At 40.1% G+C, this 19,962-nt stretch overlaps 1 protein-coding gene across 3 annotated transcripts in view; it reads left to right on the forward strand.

The window, feature by feature from the left end:
* The first annotated feature begins 439 nt into the window (after positions 1-439).
* Positions 440-19,962, forward strand: part of SLC34A2 (solute carrier family 34 member 2) — a 34,839-nt gene continuing 15,316 nt past the window's right edge. The window contains exons 1-3 of one of the 3 annotated variants that reach the window (XM_042812227.1): positions 7,911-7,988; positions 10,707-10,856; positions 15,383-15,438. Coding sequence is in view for 1 of the 3 variants with exons in the window: in XM_042812226.1 (XP_042668160.1) it covers positions 447-489; positions 15,383-15,438 (99 nt within the window). In the remaining 2 variants the exon portion in view is untranslated. Of the gene's footprint in view, positions 490-7,910; positions 7,989-10,706; positions 10,857-15,382; positions 15,439-19,962 lie in introns of those variants that run through there. The other 2 variants (XM_042812226.1, XM_042812228.1) reach the window with 2 other exon arrangements.

Consider the following 19,962-nt stretch of genomic DNA (forward strand, 5'->3'; position numbering starts at 1 on the left):
TACCTGAGTATCATGTAGGTTTAAAACGTGACCTCTGTTAGTGTTCCCTAAGAATTCTCTTAAAGGCAGCTTAATGCAGAGCCACTTCTCTGGATATTGTTTTCTTGCTGGTTGCAAATGCGCAAGGTTCAGCTCTTCCCTGAGAAGTCAGTGGGTGGTAAGCCTGCACAGCATATTGAGAAACACCTTTTGATCACTGGCCCAGAAATAAAGATAGCTGGGTCCTATCGTATCCAGCTTGTGCCTGCACATGTCTGGTCAAAGCACAGTACTTCCAGCTTGCAGGCTTCACAGAGGGTATTATTTGTTTATTTGGACTTTTTTTCATAGTGCATAGTCCTCCTGCAGCTAAGTTAGTGTGCTCTATTGTCTATTTGTCTTTAATTCTGGGAATGTGACTCTGCTGGTTTTGTTAATGCTAAGAGAAGCTGATGCTAAAAATAGTAATGAATAATCACGAGTACAAAACAAAGAGGAAATCTGGGAACTGTGAGTATGTGTCTTGAGGTCTGGTTGGTGTTCAGCTCTTGTTTTTGGCTGTGTTATTTGTAATCAAATGAAATGTTGATAGATGTGTTCACAGTTAATCTGACTTTATCTGAAAGGCTAAAGAGCTTTGTGAGCAAACCACCTGACTTCTTTTTTATTGGATCATAAAGCTGTTTTCCCTGGTACTTCATGGAAATTAAGCAATGTTAAATGTTTAAGAGAGGCTTAGCCTGCAGAATTTTACATTTTCAAACAACAGAAAAATCTACACTTCTCAGCTTCCTTGGCTGCCTGCATCTGCAGTTCTTGCTGTGCTAGTCTGAGGCATTTAGTCATTTAAATCTGCAGAACATAAGAGAAGTAGAATGTTAAAAAAAAAAAATGTTCTGGCAGATCTCTTTCATGGTCCACCATGGGAAATTGGGAACTCCATTAATATCACTTTTCTAACTATTTGCATCCATCTGCTTTGTTCAGTACTGGGCTTTAGTCACTGAGGACAAAGTACAAGAAAAAGCAAGAAGAGAAGCTCTTAGTAAAATCCTCAGAACACAAGTATTGTAGGTAGGTCTCTTTGAAAATAATGACTCCCATTTATTCCCATGGAAACTACAAGAACAGATACAAAGAGCACAATGACACTATTTGACAGAGAAAATTCTCAGCTACAAAGCACTATTTTTCAACACAGTCACACCACTAGCTATGTATTTCACCAGTGATGAACAAGAGCCTGCATGCCGCACGTGTGAAAGTCTGAACCAGTGGAGGTGGCCTACTGTTGCTGTCACCACTGCTGAAATGCACCACCACTGCTTCACTGTGCTCATAACCACTGTAGGGTCTCCATAAACGTTCAGCAAGCATTGATGAATGTCAGTGGATTCAATTTTTTCCACATGGAGGAATCCAGTTACCTTTATTTCATCTGTGTCTGGTGAAAAGCCTAACAAGTGAATATATGAGGGCTATGGGGCTGCAGAAAAGCAGAAGGATCTGTAGGGGTTTTGTGCTGAAGAGTAATCAAATGCATTACTTTGAACTAACAAAGGAGATAAATATTTTGTAGAATCTTTCTTTACACCTCTGGTTACAGCACAAAACATGTGTTCCTCTGAGAACAGAGGATATCTTGCTGCAGGATGAGTGCAGTGCTGAGATAGGGTTGTAAAGCCAACAGCCCTGAGCCTAGGCTTTAGTCATTAACGTCACCAGTTGCACAAAGATTAAGCCTTAGGTCAGGAAAACCCACCGAGCAATGAACATCCAGGTGTGACTCTGGAAGCCTCCTGGCTGTGAAGGAGAGGCAATGGGCTGTGGCACAGGGAGTGGTATCTCACAATTTGCAGTCACATGCCTACCTTTTCTTGTAAGGCTAGCTTCTTTTTCTTCTCAACTTCTTTGAGAAAATCCTGAAATAGCCTAAAATCCAACCTACTGGTTTGAGCCGATGGAAATGGTGAAGCTGGATGATTCTTTATATTGAGCAGAGATTTCTATGTCATGAGTCTGGTATATCTATTACATTTTTAACCTTAAAATTCCAGCTGCTGAGGGAAGTTGCAAACAATGAAGTCACAGAAGACACAGGCAGTTTACGGTGTCTTTATTTTAAACTTAATCTTATTATTTGTTTAATGTCATTCAACATTGCTGAGGTTCAGCTTGGTTTGGCATCTTAACTGTAGCAGAATATAATCCCTAGTTACTTAATGAAGATCCTCTTTCCCTATTAATACTGCTACTACATCACAAGTTTTATGGACTTATACTTGTCTTTCAGCACATCCCTTTGTAAATAGGCATCGTCTTTTTGTTGGTTTGCAACCAGATTGGCTTGTAATCTCACGCATTGCAAGCTCTTTGTTACCAGAGGCAAAGCTGAGGTTTCTCTAATGTGTACAATCACCTGTTGAGCAACAGGGAGCATCTCCTCTGTCATGTTTTGCATGCCATCAGGTTTGGGGCACAGTTATTTGTTTCCCTACTGTGAGATGGACATAAATTTAAGTTTTTGTGTATTTACTGTGTTTAAATATCCCATGGCATTTATTTCCTGAACTGTGAAATTCGAAAGTCAATACCCAATCTTTCTTCATGTCTGTGACAACTGTTGATATTTGCAAAGCATTATGCATCATCATAGCTGTGACCTCTGAGTTAGGTGAGTGTGGTTCAAAACACGAATGTGGCTGTAGCACAAATGCCCCTGAAGGTTACTGTTGCTTTAGGACAGATCTCTGGACTAGTTAAAACGTGCTCTGCTGCTCTACTTTGGTTGTACAATTACACTATTTCAGTTCTAGAGCTGGTTTGGCAGTATGTCATCAAACTTAATACTGACTCCATTGGTCACACAAATGTATCTCAGACCTCTGTAAAGGTCGTTGATAGGCAGCAAGCTCAGACTGTGGTTTAGCTTGTGGTACATCATAAAAGGAAGTGTGGTGGTTTTTTTCCTCCACTTTTCTTGAAGGACTGTTCCTTACTATTCATAGTGCTTTACTACTCTTGTCTTCTAGCTTTACCTTTTGCCATAAGTGTGGGTTTGGCACAGGGCATCAACCACCTCTGTAGGAAGCCTCTCTCAGTGTCTGACCACCCATACCATAAATAAATCATTCCTAATGTCCACTGTGAATCTCCTTTGGTGCTGTGCTGTTTCCTAGTGTCCTGTCATTTGTGGGCTTCTGAGCTGCTTCTAGCACCCGCTGAGTAATGTGGATGCCAGTAGGAATATTGGAAGTACCAGCTGAAAGCTTGTCCTCTTTTTCTCTTCAGCTCAATATTTGTTAAATTTTCAGGAATTGATTTAACTTTGTTCCATCGCCTAGCATTTGAATGAATACTGAATTTAGAAATATTTATTTTGCTTTTTCTCTAGTGGGAATAAAGGATTTACAGAGAAGCTGTATTTTTCGGAACAGAGAAAACTAACCTCAGCAGCATCAAGACCGTGTCAGTCTATTTCTCCAGAAATGTCAGTTTGTAACAATGTCATTATTTCTACACGTATCTCTCTGAGTTCTTTGATGATATTAATCACATACATAAGTACTTTTTAGTTCTTCTTGGCAGTTCCTTGGTATTTTTTTAAACAGCTACTTTTAGATGTATTGATTTAAACATCTGCATCAAATAAAAGGAAAGGAAGTCTTGTTGAGAAGAAGGACTTTTGATGTGAATTAATGATCAAAGAATGGTGGAATTATAGTTTGCTAAGATACCTGGAATAGGTAAGCACTGTCCTCCAATTGCTCTTAAGAGTTGAGGTAAGAGATGCTTAAGGAAGTGATCAAAATTGGAAATTATTTAACACATTTCTTATTGAACATGTTATATTATGATTCTGGTGTAGCTTCATATTTAATTACATTCCTCACATGGTACTTTGTTTATTGTCTTTATCTGCTATATTTCCCTTTTCTGAACTTCTAAGTTGGAAACTTCCATATACGGTGACCTTTGCGTTTCTTTGCCTCTAAATGATACGTATACAAATGTATTTTTCCTGAGCTTCAATGTGGCTTGGTGCTATTAGGATGCAGAATTACTTTCACACACTTTTCTGCATCAGAGAGCATTACTTCTCTGATAAGGACTACAAAAAAAAAAAAAAAAAAAGCAGTTGTTTTCTCTGTTGTGTGACTGTTAGGTGAAATATACACATAAGATTGTTCCGTCTGTAGTCTTCGTCATCAAGACAATTGGCATTTGGTGATAAACATCCAAAGTTTATCTGCTGATTTCTATTGAAATTTTTGATGATTTCCCTCTGTATGAAGGCGAAGTCTGTAGGCTAAATGAGGTACACCATCAGGTCCCTGCCAGGTGGCTGCCTCTGCTACAAAGGTGGCTCTGTTAACTGAGTTGCTCAAATTATCAGCTCATAATCTTTTCATGTGAAAATGAGCTCAAGTAGCTCTGGATCCCAGCAATTTCTATTCAAATGACACTGCCCACAGATGTTTGCATGGAATTATTGTGGTTAGAAGAGGATGTACAGTCAAGCCTTACTGAGAGTTAGTCATGAACTAAACCTTCTGGGTTTGCATCTCACAAACCTTTCCTCTTGTTTGAGCAGCAATACAATTTCCGGTCCAAGAAATCTTTCCTTTAGAAGATTTATCATTAAAAAATGCATGAATCACAAAGAGTTTTGACAAATCAGCCTTCCCAAGGAATTAAAATATGTTAAATACCTCCAGCTCTCACCTTTCCTGACTAATTGGGGTTTTAGGCAGCACTTCAGAGAAGGCAGCTTAGTTGATCTGCTCCAATTTCTCTTTAAATGCTTAAATGACAAAGACCCAAATATATGACCAATGAGACACTGGAGTATTGTGTTGTTCCACTGAGTTGCACTGAGGTTCTTAAGTCATCCAGTTTTTCTTCCAAGTTCCTCATTATTCTTACATAAAATATTAATGGATAAAACTCAATGTTTACTGTGCCTTCTGCAAAATGAAAAAAAATGTACAAGTAAATTTGAATCAATTGTAATAGAAATAGAATTAATTGAAAGTTCTTAAAGGTGAAGTGTGGTGGAGTCCCTGGTCCGTGGGATCCTGGTTCTCATATGCAGTGTTTTCTGTATTAGGCAAGACTCAAATTGCACCAGCAAGCCCGACTGAGTTCCCAGGAAAGCCAGGAGACATTTCCTGAGTTTTTCTAGATTCTGTTTTAGTGCTCAAAGGCTATGAAGTGGTTCCCTGCTCTTCAGAGGCTTCTTCTGTCCTGGCCTATTTATCTAACAGTGAACAGAGGAGGCTGACCACCACATGTTTAGCCACCATCCTAAGTTGGCCGTGTTTGTCCATGCCTTTGGCTGTGAGCAGCAGTATCAGACTGAGCAGGTACTTCTTAAAAGGCGTGAGTTATGTGACTTGGCACCACATGAACACTATGGCAGCTGCAGTGAGTGACACACTAGATAAAATCTCTCTGCTGTCAGGTAGGAAAGTATTATTTACAGTAATGACCAAAAGCGTCCCCCATTTTGTTTCTCAGACATTTTTTGCGCATTGCTTTGTCTGTATCACTTTGTATATGGCAAATAAGAGTTTTTCCAGTGAGTTTACATACCCCACATGCAACCCTGGACATTGTGTTCTTGTATTTTATTATGTGTTTTAACAGCAGCTGAGGTGATGCAGTGCTCCACAAGGCAGTACTTACCTCCAAGATCTACATAATGGGAGAGAATAAAGGAATTTTAAAAAACAAAGTTAAGTGCAAAAGCCTAAACATCAAAAGGCATCTGTCAACAAGAGTAAAGCAGAATGAATCCTCCATACAACCATTTCTGGTTGTGGGGATGATAGGTGTAGTTTAAGTAGTGGCTACTGTAGCCTTTGCTTGTATACCTAGTGCAGGGGGAGTTATTCCATGGCTAAGTATATTTGTCAGGTGTTGCTCAAATGGTTTCAGACTTTCTTTATCACCAGAAGATATTCAGTTATGTGGCTATCTGTGTTTTCTGTAAATTGAAATGTTCATGTTGCATATTTGAGGGGGGAAAAGAGAGTACTGTGCAGGTTAGCTAGTGGTAGGCCTCAGAGCAATATAAAGGACAAGAGTTATTAACATATAAAGACAGATGGAAGTCAAATGCAGGTAGTTTGTGCTCAACTACAACTTTTTTTTGGGGGGGAGGGGGAGGGAAGGGGGTACAAACAACATTTATTTTTTAAGCCTACTGAATTCTTTATCCAGGTTCTTGTGAAACTTTGAATATATCCTCAAAAAGGAAATACTGTTTCATTCCACGGGAAAAGTATTAGTGTGAGAACCGAGATATGATGAAGGACTACCTGATGGATGTATGTCAGTAAGTCAGTATGTAATGTCAGTTCATTGTGTACTACCAAAAATTCCTGAGGACTGTAATCCTGTAAATCAGTCTAAACGTGATAATAAAAAGGAGTGGGCATCAAGAATATTAGCAGTAAACTGTTATCTGTGTTAGGTGGAGATGTAAGCCTAGATAGAACAGTTTATCTCGACAATAATTATCTGTGCTGTCCTTTAACACTGGAAGAGGCACCTTCCGACCACTAGAAACTCCAGTGGTGCACTAATGTCACATTTAAACTTTATGAATATCTAACCAAGGCCATGTGGCAGAATTAATGCTGTGGCAGAAGTGACCTTAGAATTCAGGTCTTTCTGAAGCAGAAGAGAAATAAATAAAGAAAAAGTGGAGCTATATCCTACAAACATTTCTAGCAATCCTTGCAATCCAAAGTTCACAAAAAAAGATGCATTTCCTTATTTGTGAATAGTTTTACTGTATCACTGGGATCTATGGCATAGACAAAGCATCAGCATGGTATGCTCTGAACATCCGGAACTGCGGTTTTCCTTTCCTCTGGCAAGTTGTAAACTCTTTGGGGCCATTGAGGTTTTCAGGTCTATCCTGTTCACTAGAGTGGGTGAACAACAGCATTATGTGGCAGGAAATTACAGCACAGATGGATTGGCTGGTGGCCTTGAGTGAGGATCAGCTTATACATTAACAACTCAGACTTCCTCAAGAGCACAACAGCCCTCATGTTCCTTTCCTGCCTCTATGCATGTATGACCTTGCAAGTAATAGCGAAGCTGCCAAATATGCAATTTATGGGGCCTAATGGAATTATTGTGCCATTCCCCAGCCCTGCCAGCTCTTCCTCGTTGCTGAGGTATGAACCCCAGATTACTCCCAGAAGATATTCCAATTGTGGGTGCTTACTGTCCTGTCCCGGTGCAGGAGGTGGGTGTCTGTGGAGGGGACAGATGCAATGATGGTTATGCCATGGATGTGTTCTGAGGCTTGTCAGGGATTCTACCATTTCCCTACCTCTTGTTTAAGCCCAAGCATTACTTCAAATGGTGACAATGCAGGCTGGGATGCCCAAGGGCAACTGGACCAGGTGACCAAGAAGGCATCCCATTGTCAGGGGGAACTGCTCCATGGGTAGGCACTACTTGAACCTGTCACCTCACTGAGAGGTGCCAAATTCTGAACGTTTTTCAGCTTTCTCAACTTGGCCATCTTCTGTTCACGGGCATGCATACTATTACTAAACCACTTATTTTAAGAAAACACTTTCAGGTTCTTAGATACGGTTGTTTAAAATGAGTATTTCCCTAGATTCTCTTTCAATGAGCAATTTTAAACTCAGGACCATGTAAAATCTAGAAAGTTTAAGATAGAAACTACAAAATAGGGAAGTACTGGTGTATCGCCTGTGGTGTGACATCTATTCCAGGTAACAGTAACTTGTATATCAGGAGTTTCTCTTCACCAGTTGTGTCTCTCTTAATCCTATATCTTCAGCATGCTGTAACATAAGAATTCCTTTTAATGTGAAATATGCTCTGCACACATCAGTTGTTATGTTGCTATTGCAAATAATTAGCCTTATGTATTTTCTTTATAGAATACATCAAAGAACCTGGAAACTGTTCTATATGCCTCTAATTTTCTACTGTGTCAGAGTACTTAATTTTTCCAGGTAAGTGCATGAGATGTATCATAGACATGAAAGGGCTGGTACAGCTGGTAACAGCACTTGTATTAACTGCTTCTACGAGTTGACGGTTCTCCATGTTCCCATTTTCCACATTTTCCAGCATTCCTCTGAATGCTTGTACTTCCTCACACTCTTTACTAGTTCAAAAGAAATACCCACGTGTTCCTAAAGATACCCCGTGGCTTTCCTCTAGAAAGGGATGCTGAGCTGCCCTTAGTTCTTTGCATACTGGTTGCAGGGTGCACTGGAACCTTTGTAGGACGAGGGAGATTCACTTTTCTTGCAGCACTTCTGGGGCTGCAGCCTGGCATGGCAAGCACACAGCTCCTCCCTTCCTCTATTCTGAGTTGCTCCAACATGTCCTTTTGAAAATGACTCTATTTTAATGTCTATATGTCTCTCTCTTTTACTCACTAATATTTTTCAAATGAAAAAGCTCTGCGGATGTTTTTGAACTCATATAATATTGACATGAAATGCTAATATTGTAGATGGTATGTGAAAAATCTTGATGTGTAACTTCAAGGTTTTTGGAGAAGACTGATAAAGTCATATTTCTCGTAACTGTAACAGCCTATGAGGCACTTGGAGAGCCAGCTGTTAAATGGATAGCAGGCCAATCAGATCATGGCATGGGGATCAAGGACAGCACGTAACATATTTGTAAATGGGCTTTACATAATTTATTGAAATTAGCATAAAGTTACAGCTTTACAACACTGTAAGTCTTGAGTTACGCATCGTCTGTAACAGAGAAGCCTGTTTAAATCTTAATAAATGCAAAATGACACTTGATACCTCCGGCTTAAAGAAAAAGTCCTTCCAGTGCAGTAAAGAAGCAATTATTGTCTTCTTGCTGCACTATTTCATACATGTTACAAAGAAGCACTTATTTTTAGAGAAATGGAAGTCTTGGTTTTGTGTTATTGTCATTATATTGATACTGCAACATTTTTAATGAAAGTATATGAACCAAGTAATGATTATGAAGACTGTGCATCTAAAGAATGATATTTATCAATACTGAAATCAACAGCTTAATTAGGTCATATGATGCCAGAAAATTTAAGCTCATCAATAAGCATAGCATTGGGGTTATGTTTGGTTTTTGAGGAACCTTTATAGAGCAAACCAATTATATACTCAGGTTTACCAATTTATCTGTTTTAGAGATATAAAATTATATTTTCCTATATAGTGGAATTGTTCACAATCATTTTACGAGTAATAGTTAATATCAATTAGAACTGTAGTACTACTACTTTTGGTTTGAGTGTCAAGCCAAAGTTTGCATTAGGAAAGAAAGTTGAAGATGGAGTTGCCTAAACAACACAACAGAGAACATTTTGCTTTGATTTCATTTTTAACTTCCTTGGTTACATTTCCCTGCCTCACTGCTGAAAGCCTCCTTCTGCCAATACTGAGCCCAAAGTTCAGAGATTTAGTCAATAAATCTCTGCTTTGTGTGTCCCCACATTGGTGGAAGACTTCCTTTGGAAAACACAAACATTGGTCATGTTAACCCTTTAATGCCCTTTTAAAAAGTTGAAGGAATATTTGTGTAAATGGATGAACAAGCCAATATGATGTCTTACATGCGTGTAGATAAGTGTATGCAAGTTCTTCTAAATCAGTAGGAACTGTGATCTTTAATAGATTTTTATTTTTAAATGTTGTCAAGATGCCATGCCATAAACAGTGGAGGTGGCTTTATTCTAGTGGCTCCTCTTACTAAATACATCTTAAATACGTATGCACCTGAAGTCTACATAAAGTCCATGAGAATAGAATTATGTTTAAAACAAACAGAACAAAAAATTACATTTCTCTGTATGTAATTTTTTGTGAAGGCTGAAGACTGACATCCAATTTAAGCTGCAAGGAAGTGGGTTTGATTCCTGTGCCACGCAGAGTGCCATGATTACTGGAATAAAACCCTCCAAAAACACCCACACTTTTCATAGGCGATAGCTGGATTTGATCAAAATAGTTTATGTGGAATGGATTGCTGTGACAGAAAGAGAATTTTTTTCTGGTGTGTGGCACAGAGAAATCTCCTAATTGTACAATCTTGCAGCTATGCATCAAAATCCATTTGTTGAATACGACAAGAAAACTGCTACTGTACTCACCCCAAGAAGGTCCTTCCTTGCATGGGGTTCTTTGAACAATTTGACCTGAGATCCTTTACTCATTATTCTGACAGAAGTGTTAGTTGATAATCACAAACTGCTAATGCTCAGAAACTATATCTTAAGGAAAGTTACTCCCTCAGAGATGCATAAAATGACAGAAAGTTTAATTTTACTGTTAATTTTGCAGATTTTGTTTAAAGATATGTACAAAATTAGCATGTTATAGGATAATTAATTGTATGGGAAATAAGGTTAAAGAGAAGAAATTTATTCTCTCACCTTATGGCAACGGATCACCTCTGGAGATCTGAGTTTAGACATTATCTAAAAGCCATCTCAGGGATGAAAACTTTGAAAGGAGATACTGCCAAGGATTTTGCAATAAGTAACAAACGTCAATTTCGATTTCTACACTAGAATTTGAGGTATTTAATGCTTCATTTGAAATGTGCAATTCTATGTGGAATTAGTACTCATTTACTCTTTGAAAGAGTAGTATGTCTGTGGGAGATTCTTTTAGTAAAGTCATCATCAAATCAGTCTTTTGATTTGGCGTGTCATTTAGGTAGAAGACAAATAAGTGTGGCAACGGTAAATGTCAAGCGTGGTGTGTGGAGGCCAGCAAACTGGTCAGCTCACGGGCAGCAGAAGTGTACAGGTTGGGAACGTGAGAGGAGTCCTCCCTGCAGTGTGAACACGCTTAGCTGGCTGCCTGGTAATTATACTTGCTTATTCTGCTACCGGCAACACCGTGTCCAGTATCAGCCAAGGGTTAACAAATTGTGTAGGAGGAAAACAATGGATTTAAAAAAAAAGTCTTTGAACTGTCTCTGAATAATAAAGAAGCTAACAATACCTACTTTCCCGAAGCACTTTGAGATCTGTAAATTAAGGTTTACATAAGAGTGTAAATATTATTATTTATTTAAGAGCTCTCACATTTCTCTTCACTTCTTCTCTTCTTCCTCCTCCCCATTACTTGTTAGTGGGAAGACGCTATTTGCATTCATTAATATGTGTCCAAAATGGGAGGCAGTAGCCGGATGTGGAACATAAGATTAACTGAGAGAGAGAACCAGAGGAGGAAGGCAAAGGGGCTATGCGGTGGGAATTAGACTATAAAATAGGTAAGGAGGGGTTAGCAAGAGGGGAATCATATTGGATTTCTTTTGTGATTAAAAATTTCTTACCCTGGAGAATTCAGCAGATCTTCATTTTGGACTTGTTTTTTTTCTCAAATCTTTTAGTTAAACATTCAAGACAAATGATCAAAGTTGAGAGCAGTTGTGATAAAAATATATTGTAACAGTGTCTGGGTTTTCATCTTCAAAGTGACACAATTCATATTTTATGAGTTCTGATTGAAATCACGTTCAGGCTTGCACTGGTGCTATTTTGCACGTTGCATCGTGGGTACATTTTTGTTTGCTCTTTTGCTTCCCCTGTAGTGGGTAGGACATATTTAGGGTCTCCAAGAAGAAAAAAAAAATTGTCATGTGTGTGTCCTTTATGGAGAAACCTGCTATCATGTAGGATGCAAACCACAAACCCCACTAACTTTTGCCCCAGTGAGGCGTTGGTACTGATGAAAACATTTGAAGCATGGTTGTAATGAGAATAAACTGGTTCTATAGTGGAGGGGCTGCTCAATTATTAGAAAACCAAGTCCCTCTTTCCTTTCAAAAACATCTATCTGTCTAAAGCTGTTGGCCATACTAGTCCTTTGTAAGAACTGTTCGTGTGTTGAAATATTTCTTTCCCCTTTAATTTATGAAAGCCCTTCCTGTAGTTTTTGTGACTCCTTCACATTTTGTTTCTCTCACCCATTCCTGGCACTGACTCTGTTGAATGTGATTTCTTTATGACTCTACTTGCTGCTCAGCTCCAGAAATATGCTAACTACAGTATCTCCATTAATTATTTTACCTATCATTGATGTGAGAGACAACAAACTATACAGTATTGTAATTCATAACCTTGCGATAGGTTTCAAACTCTATATGTTGAATCAAGAGCTTTCTTATTGCTGTCATAGTAGTCAGGAGTTCTTTATTATCTCTGACTATTGTAGAAACGCTGGGCAAAAATTCTCAGGAATGCATCTACACCCACCAGATGACTTCCTGGTAGACACCGAAGTCTCAAAGACAAATTTACACTTCCTAATGGGATATAAGTGTGTTAATCAACTGCAAAGTTTTAGCATTTATGAACGTTCTTTAACAAAAAGAATGGGGCATCCTATATAACACCGGGGACAGAGTCTGCTGCAAATATTGATCCCAGCTGTACATCAATGTGGAATTTCATAATCACAGTGCATATCTGACTGTGCTTTTTCATTAACAAACTGCATTGTTAAGATGTTTACATGTCAAATACATTTCAGACAATAGAGAAAACCAGGGCTTGAACTCTTTTCAGTAACTGCACGATGCAAGAATGTTCTCCTCAGCTGACTAGGGCTAAGTCCTTAGCTAAATAACTGTTGTAGTTGTAATTCGTCTTTAAGTCTGCACTGATCTCTTTTTAATGCTTTGTGTCTTTACGGACCTGCAAGAGGAAAGACTGATTTAAACTAATGCAGTTCCCAAATACAGATGGCTACATTTGTTCAAGGTTTCAAAACAAGTTAAAATGTACAGTGTTGTTTCCAAATGCTGGAAGTAATACCACTCTTCAGTAAAGAGCCATACAGTTGTTTCCTTGTGTCTCAACATGTCAAAGATCTGGTTAGCTATACATTCTTTGAATTTATGGAACATTGAAAATTAAAGTGTCAGATGAACATTTTCTCTCTTGATACTAGCTAAGTCTTGATCATGCCTGCTGTCTTCTTAAGCTGTGTCTACTAAAAGAGTAGACTCGATCATGTGAATTTTGTTGTTCTTAAAAACACATCTTCAGCTATTCTGATACCTTGATACCTTTGCAGGATGGGATGACCATTTATGTTACTTGCCTTTAATTATTTAAATTTTGTTATGACTTAGGTACAGTGGTTTTCTATGCTAAGGCCTGGCTTTTAAAGATGTACAGGGTCAACCCCTTGCCAGCAAATTTCCCATTTGTTTGGGAAAACCGTAAGAGAACTTGCAGAGATGATACCTGTTTTGCAGACACATTTCCCTCCAGTGTGATGGCTTCCTGCAAAACAGAACAGCATCTGGACAGAGTTCAGCTCATGCTGAATTTGCACGTGCCAGGAATTTTTTCTTGTGCTCTGATTGAGATGTTACCTGTGGTTGCACCTCCTATAACCCATACTATCTCTGGTGAGTTTTAGGCTGGTGTAGGTTGATTCCAAGAAACTGCAGAGTAATTTAGCACCTTTGTAATAGGAAGTAATAACTCTTGACATTTACTTGAATGTTTTGTTCTAGAAAACATTCTCTATCCAGGAGTGTTTTTTGGTATAAGGTCTGTGGCCTCTAGAAGGGGAAAAAAGAATTAAATTGGTCTTCAGTAGCATCATCTCTTGAATCTGTTCCTGAAGAATGAAAATTTAGTGCATTGGGCTATAGCTCTCACTGCTTGGTATCTTGTGAAGTGTTTAATACTTTTCTCCTTTGATCCTGAATGAGGCAAAGGCTCCTGTCAATGAACACCCTCCTTCATGCCTTGAGACTCCTTATGGAGAAAATCAGCCCCAGGCTGCCAGAGGCAGACCCTGCATTGCCTGCCTCTCCATAAGTGACTAGGTTTTTCTTTCAAAATTTTTTTGGGAACATGATGAGTCTGATCCCAGCCTAAAACATTAACGTGGTCAGTGCATAATATTGTGCTTAGCAAATGAACAGCCTCGGAATAAAAATCCTGTCTTAAGACGTCATCACACGTGAATGAGTCCCAGCCTGGCACTGTAAAGGTGAGCATCTCGTCACTTCTCACCGTCAGAGCTGGGTTTCACAAACAGTGACTCAGAGGAGAATAAACCATAGCTTACAGAATTAGAAGGATTCCCAGTCAAAAGTTTCAGCTACTTCTGAGGTGGAGGTCATCAATCACAAACAACTGTTTTTATAGGCAGCGTTAAAGGACAGTTTTGTTAAAAGAACGGAGCCTCTGAAAATGGACCTTGAGGCCATTTCCTAGCACTTCTTCCCCACTTCAGGCTATTTTCAAGTCCCGGTGGGCTCCAACATCACCTGTAATCAGGGTAAAGGCAGCGGTTAGCTTTACACCAGCAGGTGCTCTGCGATTCTGCAGATGGGGCTGTGGAGGCTTTGCAGCCACCACTTACACATACTTAACATTTCTGAGACTGATGTAGGTGAGGAGCAGGTTCTGGCCCCCAGCCCCAAAGGCTGGGTGTCTATTATGTTGAAAGGTGCAAAAAGCAAGAGTTTTATTTTTCTCGCTGAGTTACTGAGTCACTGAGCTGCAAGGAGATAGCACTGCATATGTACAGACGAAGCAGACCTGCTGATTCAGTTGCTGCTTTACAGCTTACTTTCTCAATACAGATTGCCTGCTGAAAAAGTAAAAATTCAAGGAGAATAAAGCTATGGTGCCTGAGATAGCCCCTCAAGTTCCCCATTAAAATCATCAGTAAAATACTGATTTGTGCCTTCTTGGTAATAGCTTACTGTATTTATTGGTTAACATATCTCTTTACTGTAATCTTCCTTGATAGTGCTCCGAACGCAGTTATCAAAGGTGTCCTCACAACTTTAACTCATTTATAATGAGAACCATAGCCAAAATGCTAATGAACTCTCCTTAATCGTAAACACGGAGCACTGATAAGAAGGAAATTTCATCCTCTGTTCTCAAAGAAGTTCTTACGTGTTTCCTACTTACACCACGTTTTATCTGATTCCTCTTCACTTCTGTTCTTAGGCAGATTAATAGGCACCCGAACAGGCAAATAACAGTACTGCCACTTCTCTGCATCCTTCTGACAGACTTCTGAGATTGCAAAATATTGTTTGAAAATTACTATTGGAAAAAAGATTACTGAGTGATCAGGCAGACTGCAATTTCCCCGGCTGGAACAAACCGTCCCATAGCACTCACATGAACACATTAGTAACTCTTACTTAAGTGCTGATGGGACGTTTTTTAGAATGTGATAAGTGTGAAATAGCCTGTAGTTTTATCACTCTCGGTTGCTGCCCACTCCTTTTGAAAAAGGGTTGATCGTGATTACTGAGGTAGGCACTGCCTTCGGACTGTAAAAATGTTACTGCGTAATGATGAAAGCAAACTTTGCTCAACACCTGTCTATATATATTGCAGGTTGCAGTGGCTGCCCAGTTGGTCCGTTCGCTCTGTTGCCTGGGGAGAAAGAAGTGGTAAGTAAAGCCAGCTAAGAACTAGGAGTGCTGTGGTTTTTATTTCGTTTTCTTTCTTTCTTCTTCTTCTTTCCCCCCTCCCCCCAAAATTTTAAACTTAATTAGCTTATAAATCAACAGCTCTGCTTTCACAGCTCAAGAAAAAGGCAGCAGAGAGCTAATGTAGGGAGCAGGAGGGGCGTGTGAAATGTCACCCGGTTGGTAGCATTTTCAGCTTGTGTGCTTCACTGCATTTATATTTTAAGGAAGCAATAACAAACTGTAATTCTAAAAGCAAACTTTGCTTCTTTTTGTTTGCAAGTAACTAGTTGCTATTTAAAATATCACAGGAAAAGACCCAGTGTATTTGCAGCTGTCACTAGCAAAACCAACAAAAACACAAGTAATAACTGCCTATAAGATAAGATGTTATTGTTTTCAGTATTATTTGGATTGAAAAGTAGTGAGATTTTAAGTCACGGTGGTACTGGATACTGGAAAATGCCCGGGATATGATTAATGAAACATTGGAATGAAATACTGTCAGTCCATGTGCTGGCGCAGATAGCCGCAGTGTGTGCAGCACTACGGCAGGGCCAGGCTATTCTCCACGGAAACATTTTCTTATGCTAATTCAGTTTGATACACTGGGGTAGAAGGAATACATTAGTCTAATGCAGTTAGCTCAACTAATGTGACAGTAGACAGAAATCAGCTGGTTTCTCAGTAACTTTTATTAGCAGCTCTTCCATTAGATCAGTAAGTCTTTTTAATGTCATTATTCTTTCCTCTCCGATCTTTGCTGTGTGTTTTCGTCTTTGGGATGGGGTGATTTCTTGGGTTTCCTTATTGCTGGGGACATTTTTTTTTGTTGTTGTTGCTTTGTTCTAGAAAAAGGAATTGTTTGATTTAAATAAATACCTCCTGGGCTTTACAAGCAGGTCACTGAAGTTTCTCCATTCTGGCTCTTAAGTGGCATTGTTTGGTGCTTTGCTGGTTGTGAATGCTAAAACTAATGTTTGGGATTTATTTTCTCTCTGCAGTAGCTTAGACATCAGTTTTCTTCTTAGTTTTATCTATTTTTTAGCTTTGCCATGTGTTAGATGTGAGAAAAAAAGAGTCAGAGATGCATAGGAATAGAGCAGTGAGTACAGTGCTGACTTTTTTTCCAGCTTTCACACATCCTTTTTTTTCTCATTTGCTGCTACATTAGTTGCAAACTCACACAGTGGCTGAGCCTGCTGTCTTATTCAGAGAAAAAGCCCCAAGGAGGTGCCAGGGCAGAGATGAGGTTTGCTCTGAGGCAGGATGCTATCTGGCATTTATTTACCCAATTTTCTCTTCTGCTGCACTTGGGGCTTTGTGGCTGCAATGGGCACTAGGGTACAACTGTCAAGTAATGTAAAGAAACTAAATTAATTTGTGCTGGCTAAGGTCTTTCCCTCCCCTTCTCAATATGATTTGCTTCTCTGTCTGAGATGATACATTTTGAGGAAAAGCTGTATTTCTTCCAACTGTACATTAGAAGGATTGCTGTTTAGCTGTGTATTTACTGATATGAAATATGTGTTGCATATAATCTTTACTAAATTATACAGTTGGATCTTAGATTAGCTGGTAAATGCCTAAAAAAAACTGCAGCATGGTCTGGATGGCAAAAAGTGGTATGTGCTTGTGGGAATGCTGGGAGAGAAGTGTGGAGAGTCTCGCTGAAGCCAAAGCTTGATTTGGAGCTGCTTAAGCAATCTGGGGATTTTTTATTTCCCCAGAAAAACCTGATTTTGTTGGGTCTGTTCCCGTAGGTGAGATGTGTTCCAGGCTCACAGCTCTGTAGTTCTCACGTGGGCACAACCTGCCCTTTGTGAGTGGATGGTCACGGGTGGAGAGGTACAAACAATACCGTCCAGGCATGTGCAAATGGAACTTCATATTTTCTGTGTTAAGCCCAACAAAATAAACAGATTTGTCGCTGTTGCTGCTTTAAGATAGAATAGCACTGGCACAGAGCCGTACAGCAGCAGCAGCAGCACTGTTACAGCTGTGCAGTGGCTGGGGACGGCAGTGCGGGCGCTGCGTGACGCCAAGCGTCGCTCTTGTCCTTCCCTGGACTTCAACTCTGACATGCAGCAGTAAGGGAGAGAACATGGCTCTGACTTCATACCTCTCACATTTTCTTGCAGCATTTGTTCCCTCCGTTTATGCTGATCTCCCCCTGAGGAGCAGGAGGTTTCAGTTTCCTTTGCAGCCAGAAAGGACGTCATATACAGTTAGCATTTTCCGAAGGAGAGGAAAGACTATACCTGCTGTGCCGTGGTGTGAGAGGCTTTGCCGCACGGCTTGCTGGCACAGGCTGGGTTACAGCCTCATGGCGTTAGCTTTCAGCCCTTTGCAATATACATAGTGTGCTGTGACCTGCCACTTTCGGGTGAAATCAGGCTCCTGTTTCAGCACAGCACTGAGCAGCGTAACCAGCCTGTGCCCAGGGCCTAGCTGAGCTCCTCCTGGCAGCCTGTGTGGGCACAGGCCTGTCCTCTACACATTCTCCAACATGTTCCTTCACAGTTGTCATCAGTGCTCAAGAGGAAACGACTGTTGGTGTTTTCATAGTGTACAATGGTGCTGGGACTGACGTCAACTAATCCAAGGGACTGGGAGCGATGTGGGCAGCCCCGTCACTCTCTGCTCCTCCACAACATCTGGATTGTCTTCTGTATGTTTTTCTCAAGATATTGACATTTGTATTGAGGTCAAGAAAGAGTTGTTTGAAGGGAAAATTGCATCCTTGTAGTGCAGCAATCAATTAACAGTAAGTTGCAGTGGCCAGGACTCTGACAACTGCAGTATCAGGTGTAAGTTATCGGCTGTAAGTTATCTTCTCTGCTGTTTTGTTTAACAATACCTGGGATCTGGAGAAAGCTGGCAGTCTGGGTGGCACTGCAGAGGTCTGTGTAGGTATGCTTCTGTCCATCCTGATAGCGGTTGTATGGAATTGGGTTCAAGGAACACCACTGCAAGCCCAGCCGCACAAGGCAAATACTGTTAGGGTGTCCAGTACTCAAGTCTACCTTAACAAATCTGAGGTTGACCAGGACGTATATGAATAATTATATAAACATAATTATAAAAAAACTTGTACCACAGAAGTGCTCAATTCTCATTCTAGTGTATTTAATCATATAAAGCAAAAACAATAATAATACATGACGTACCTGTGGGATCCTGAGCACCTCAGGAACATGAGTGATGTTTATTAAGATGCCTTGCTGAATTCTTGAGCTGGAAGAGTTTATGTAGGAGAACCACAGGTTGCTTTTCTGCCAAAATTTTCAAGCTCCAGTTTCTGTAACAAATGCATCAATTCAGTTTCCATACTCCAGTCATGCAGGCTGAATCTTTCATTTCCGTTATCAAAAGAGCTGTAAAAATACTGATGACCTCCTGGACTGGTGCTATTTAGTATATCCTGTATTACTCCGTGGCAAGGAGTACGTTGGCAATACAACTTTGTACCTGATTTTCCAATGCATTTTCATGATTGCATTTCACTTAAGGAGCATTTGTGCTGAGCAGTTACACTTCTTCATAGCTCTTTGAATGCTGAATGTGTATGACTAAAACTTGTTTGACAAGACTGAGGTGTTCTGGCACAGGTGGGGCTTGGAGGTTGTTCTGGCATGGATGAAAATACCAGAATTTGCTCCAAGCAGATGAAAAACCTTGTTGAAACAAGCAAAAGCAATTTTCCTCCATTTATTCTGAGATCTTGGCGTGTCTTAGGAACTGCGCTGGATCTCATGCCACTGATAACAAATGTGCAAAAGTATATCTTTTGCTAATGATCTTTTGCTACCCTTCCTGCTAATGTGGAAGGGTAGAAATTCTTAACATGGGAAGTGGCAGAAAACAGTAACTTGCTACAGTGGTATATTGTTAGTGTTTTCTGTGCCTTTTCCTTCCCAGCTGTAGGAGTAGGGATGTGTGGCTGTTAACATGGGCAGGGACAAAACATCAGCTACCAAAATGATTGTGATTAAACAAATGATTAATTATACTCCTCAAGAGTGGCTGCTAACCACAGCCGAGCCTTGTTTATGGGTGTATGATATGGACACCTGCCCTTGAAGGTTGGGGGCAGGTGCTTTGTTTATGAGGAATGTTGCAGGCAAATGTGCTCACCTTTGTTTCAGCCATGTGGGTGTAAGACATGGCAACCAGCAGGTATGGTGGTGGAGATGGTGTAAGAAACAGGTCCTGTGGTGAGACTTTTCTGTGTAGGGTTCACTTCTCCCATTCTTTCCACTGGATTTTGGGTCATATTGGCTGGGCCAACCAATGGCATTACAAGCCTGGGAGCATGAAAATATTATCATGTATCGCTAGGAGCCCTGTGATCACCTTGCCCCTCTCTGGCTCCCTGTGTTGCTGAAGTAAATGGTTTGAATCTTCCAAGTTTTGGTGCAAGAAACATCTGCCTCCTCAGATTTTGCCTGGCCTTGGACTGCCGCATGTTCTTGTAGCTCTGCTTTTACTTAGACCAGCAGGATT

This window comes from Centrocercus urophasianus, unplaced genomic scaffold (assembly GCF_019232065.1).
Source record: "Centrocercus urophasianus isolate 14NV4802_14NV808 unplaced genomic scaffold, USGS_Curo_1.0 seq_13, whole genome shotgun sequence".
Lineage (NCBI taxonomy): Eukaryota > Metazoa > Chordata > Aves > Galliformes > Phasianidae > Centrocercus > Centrocercus urophasianus.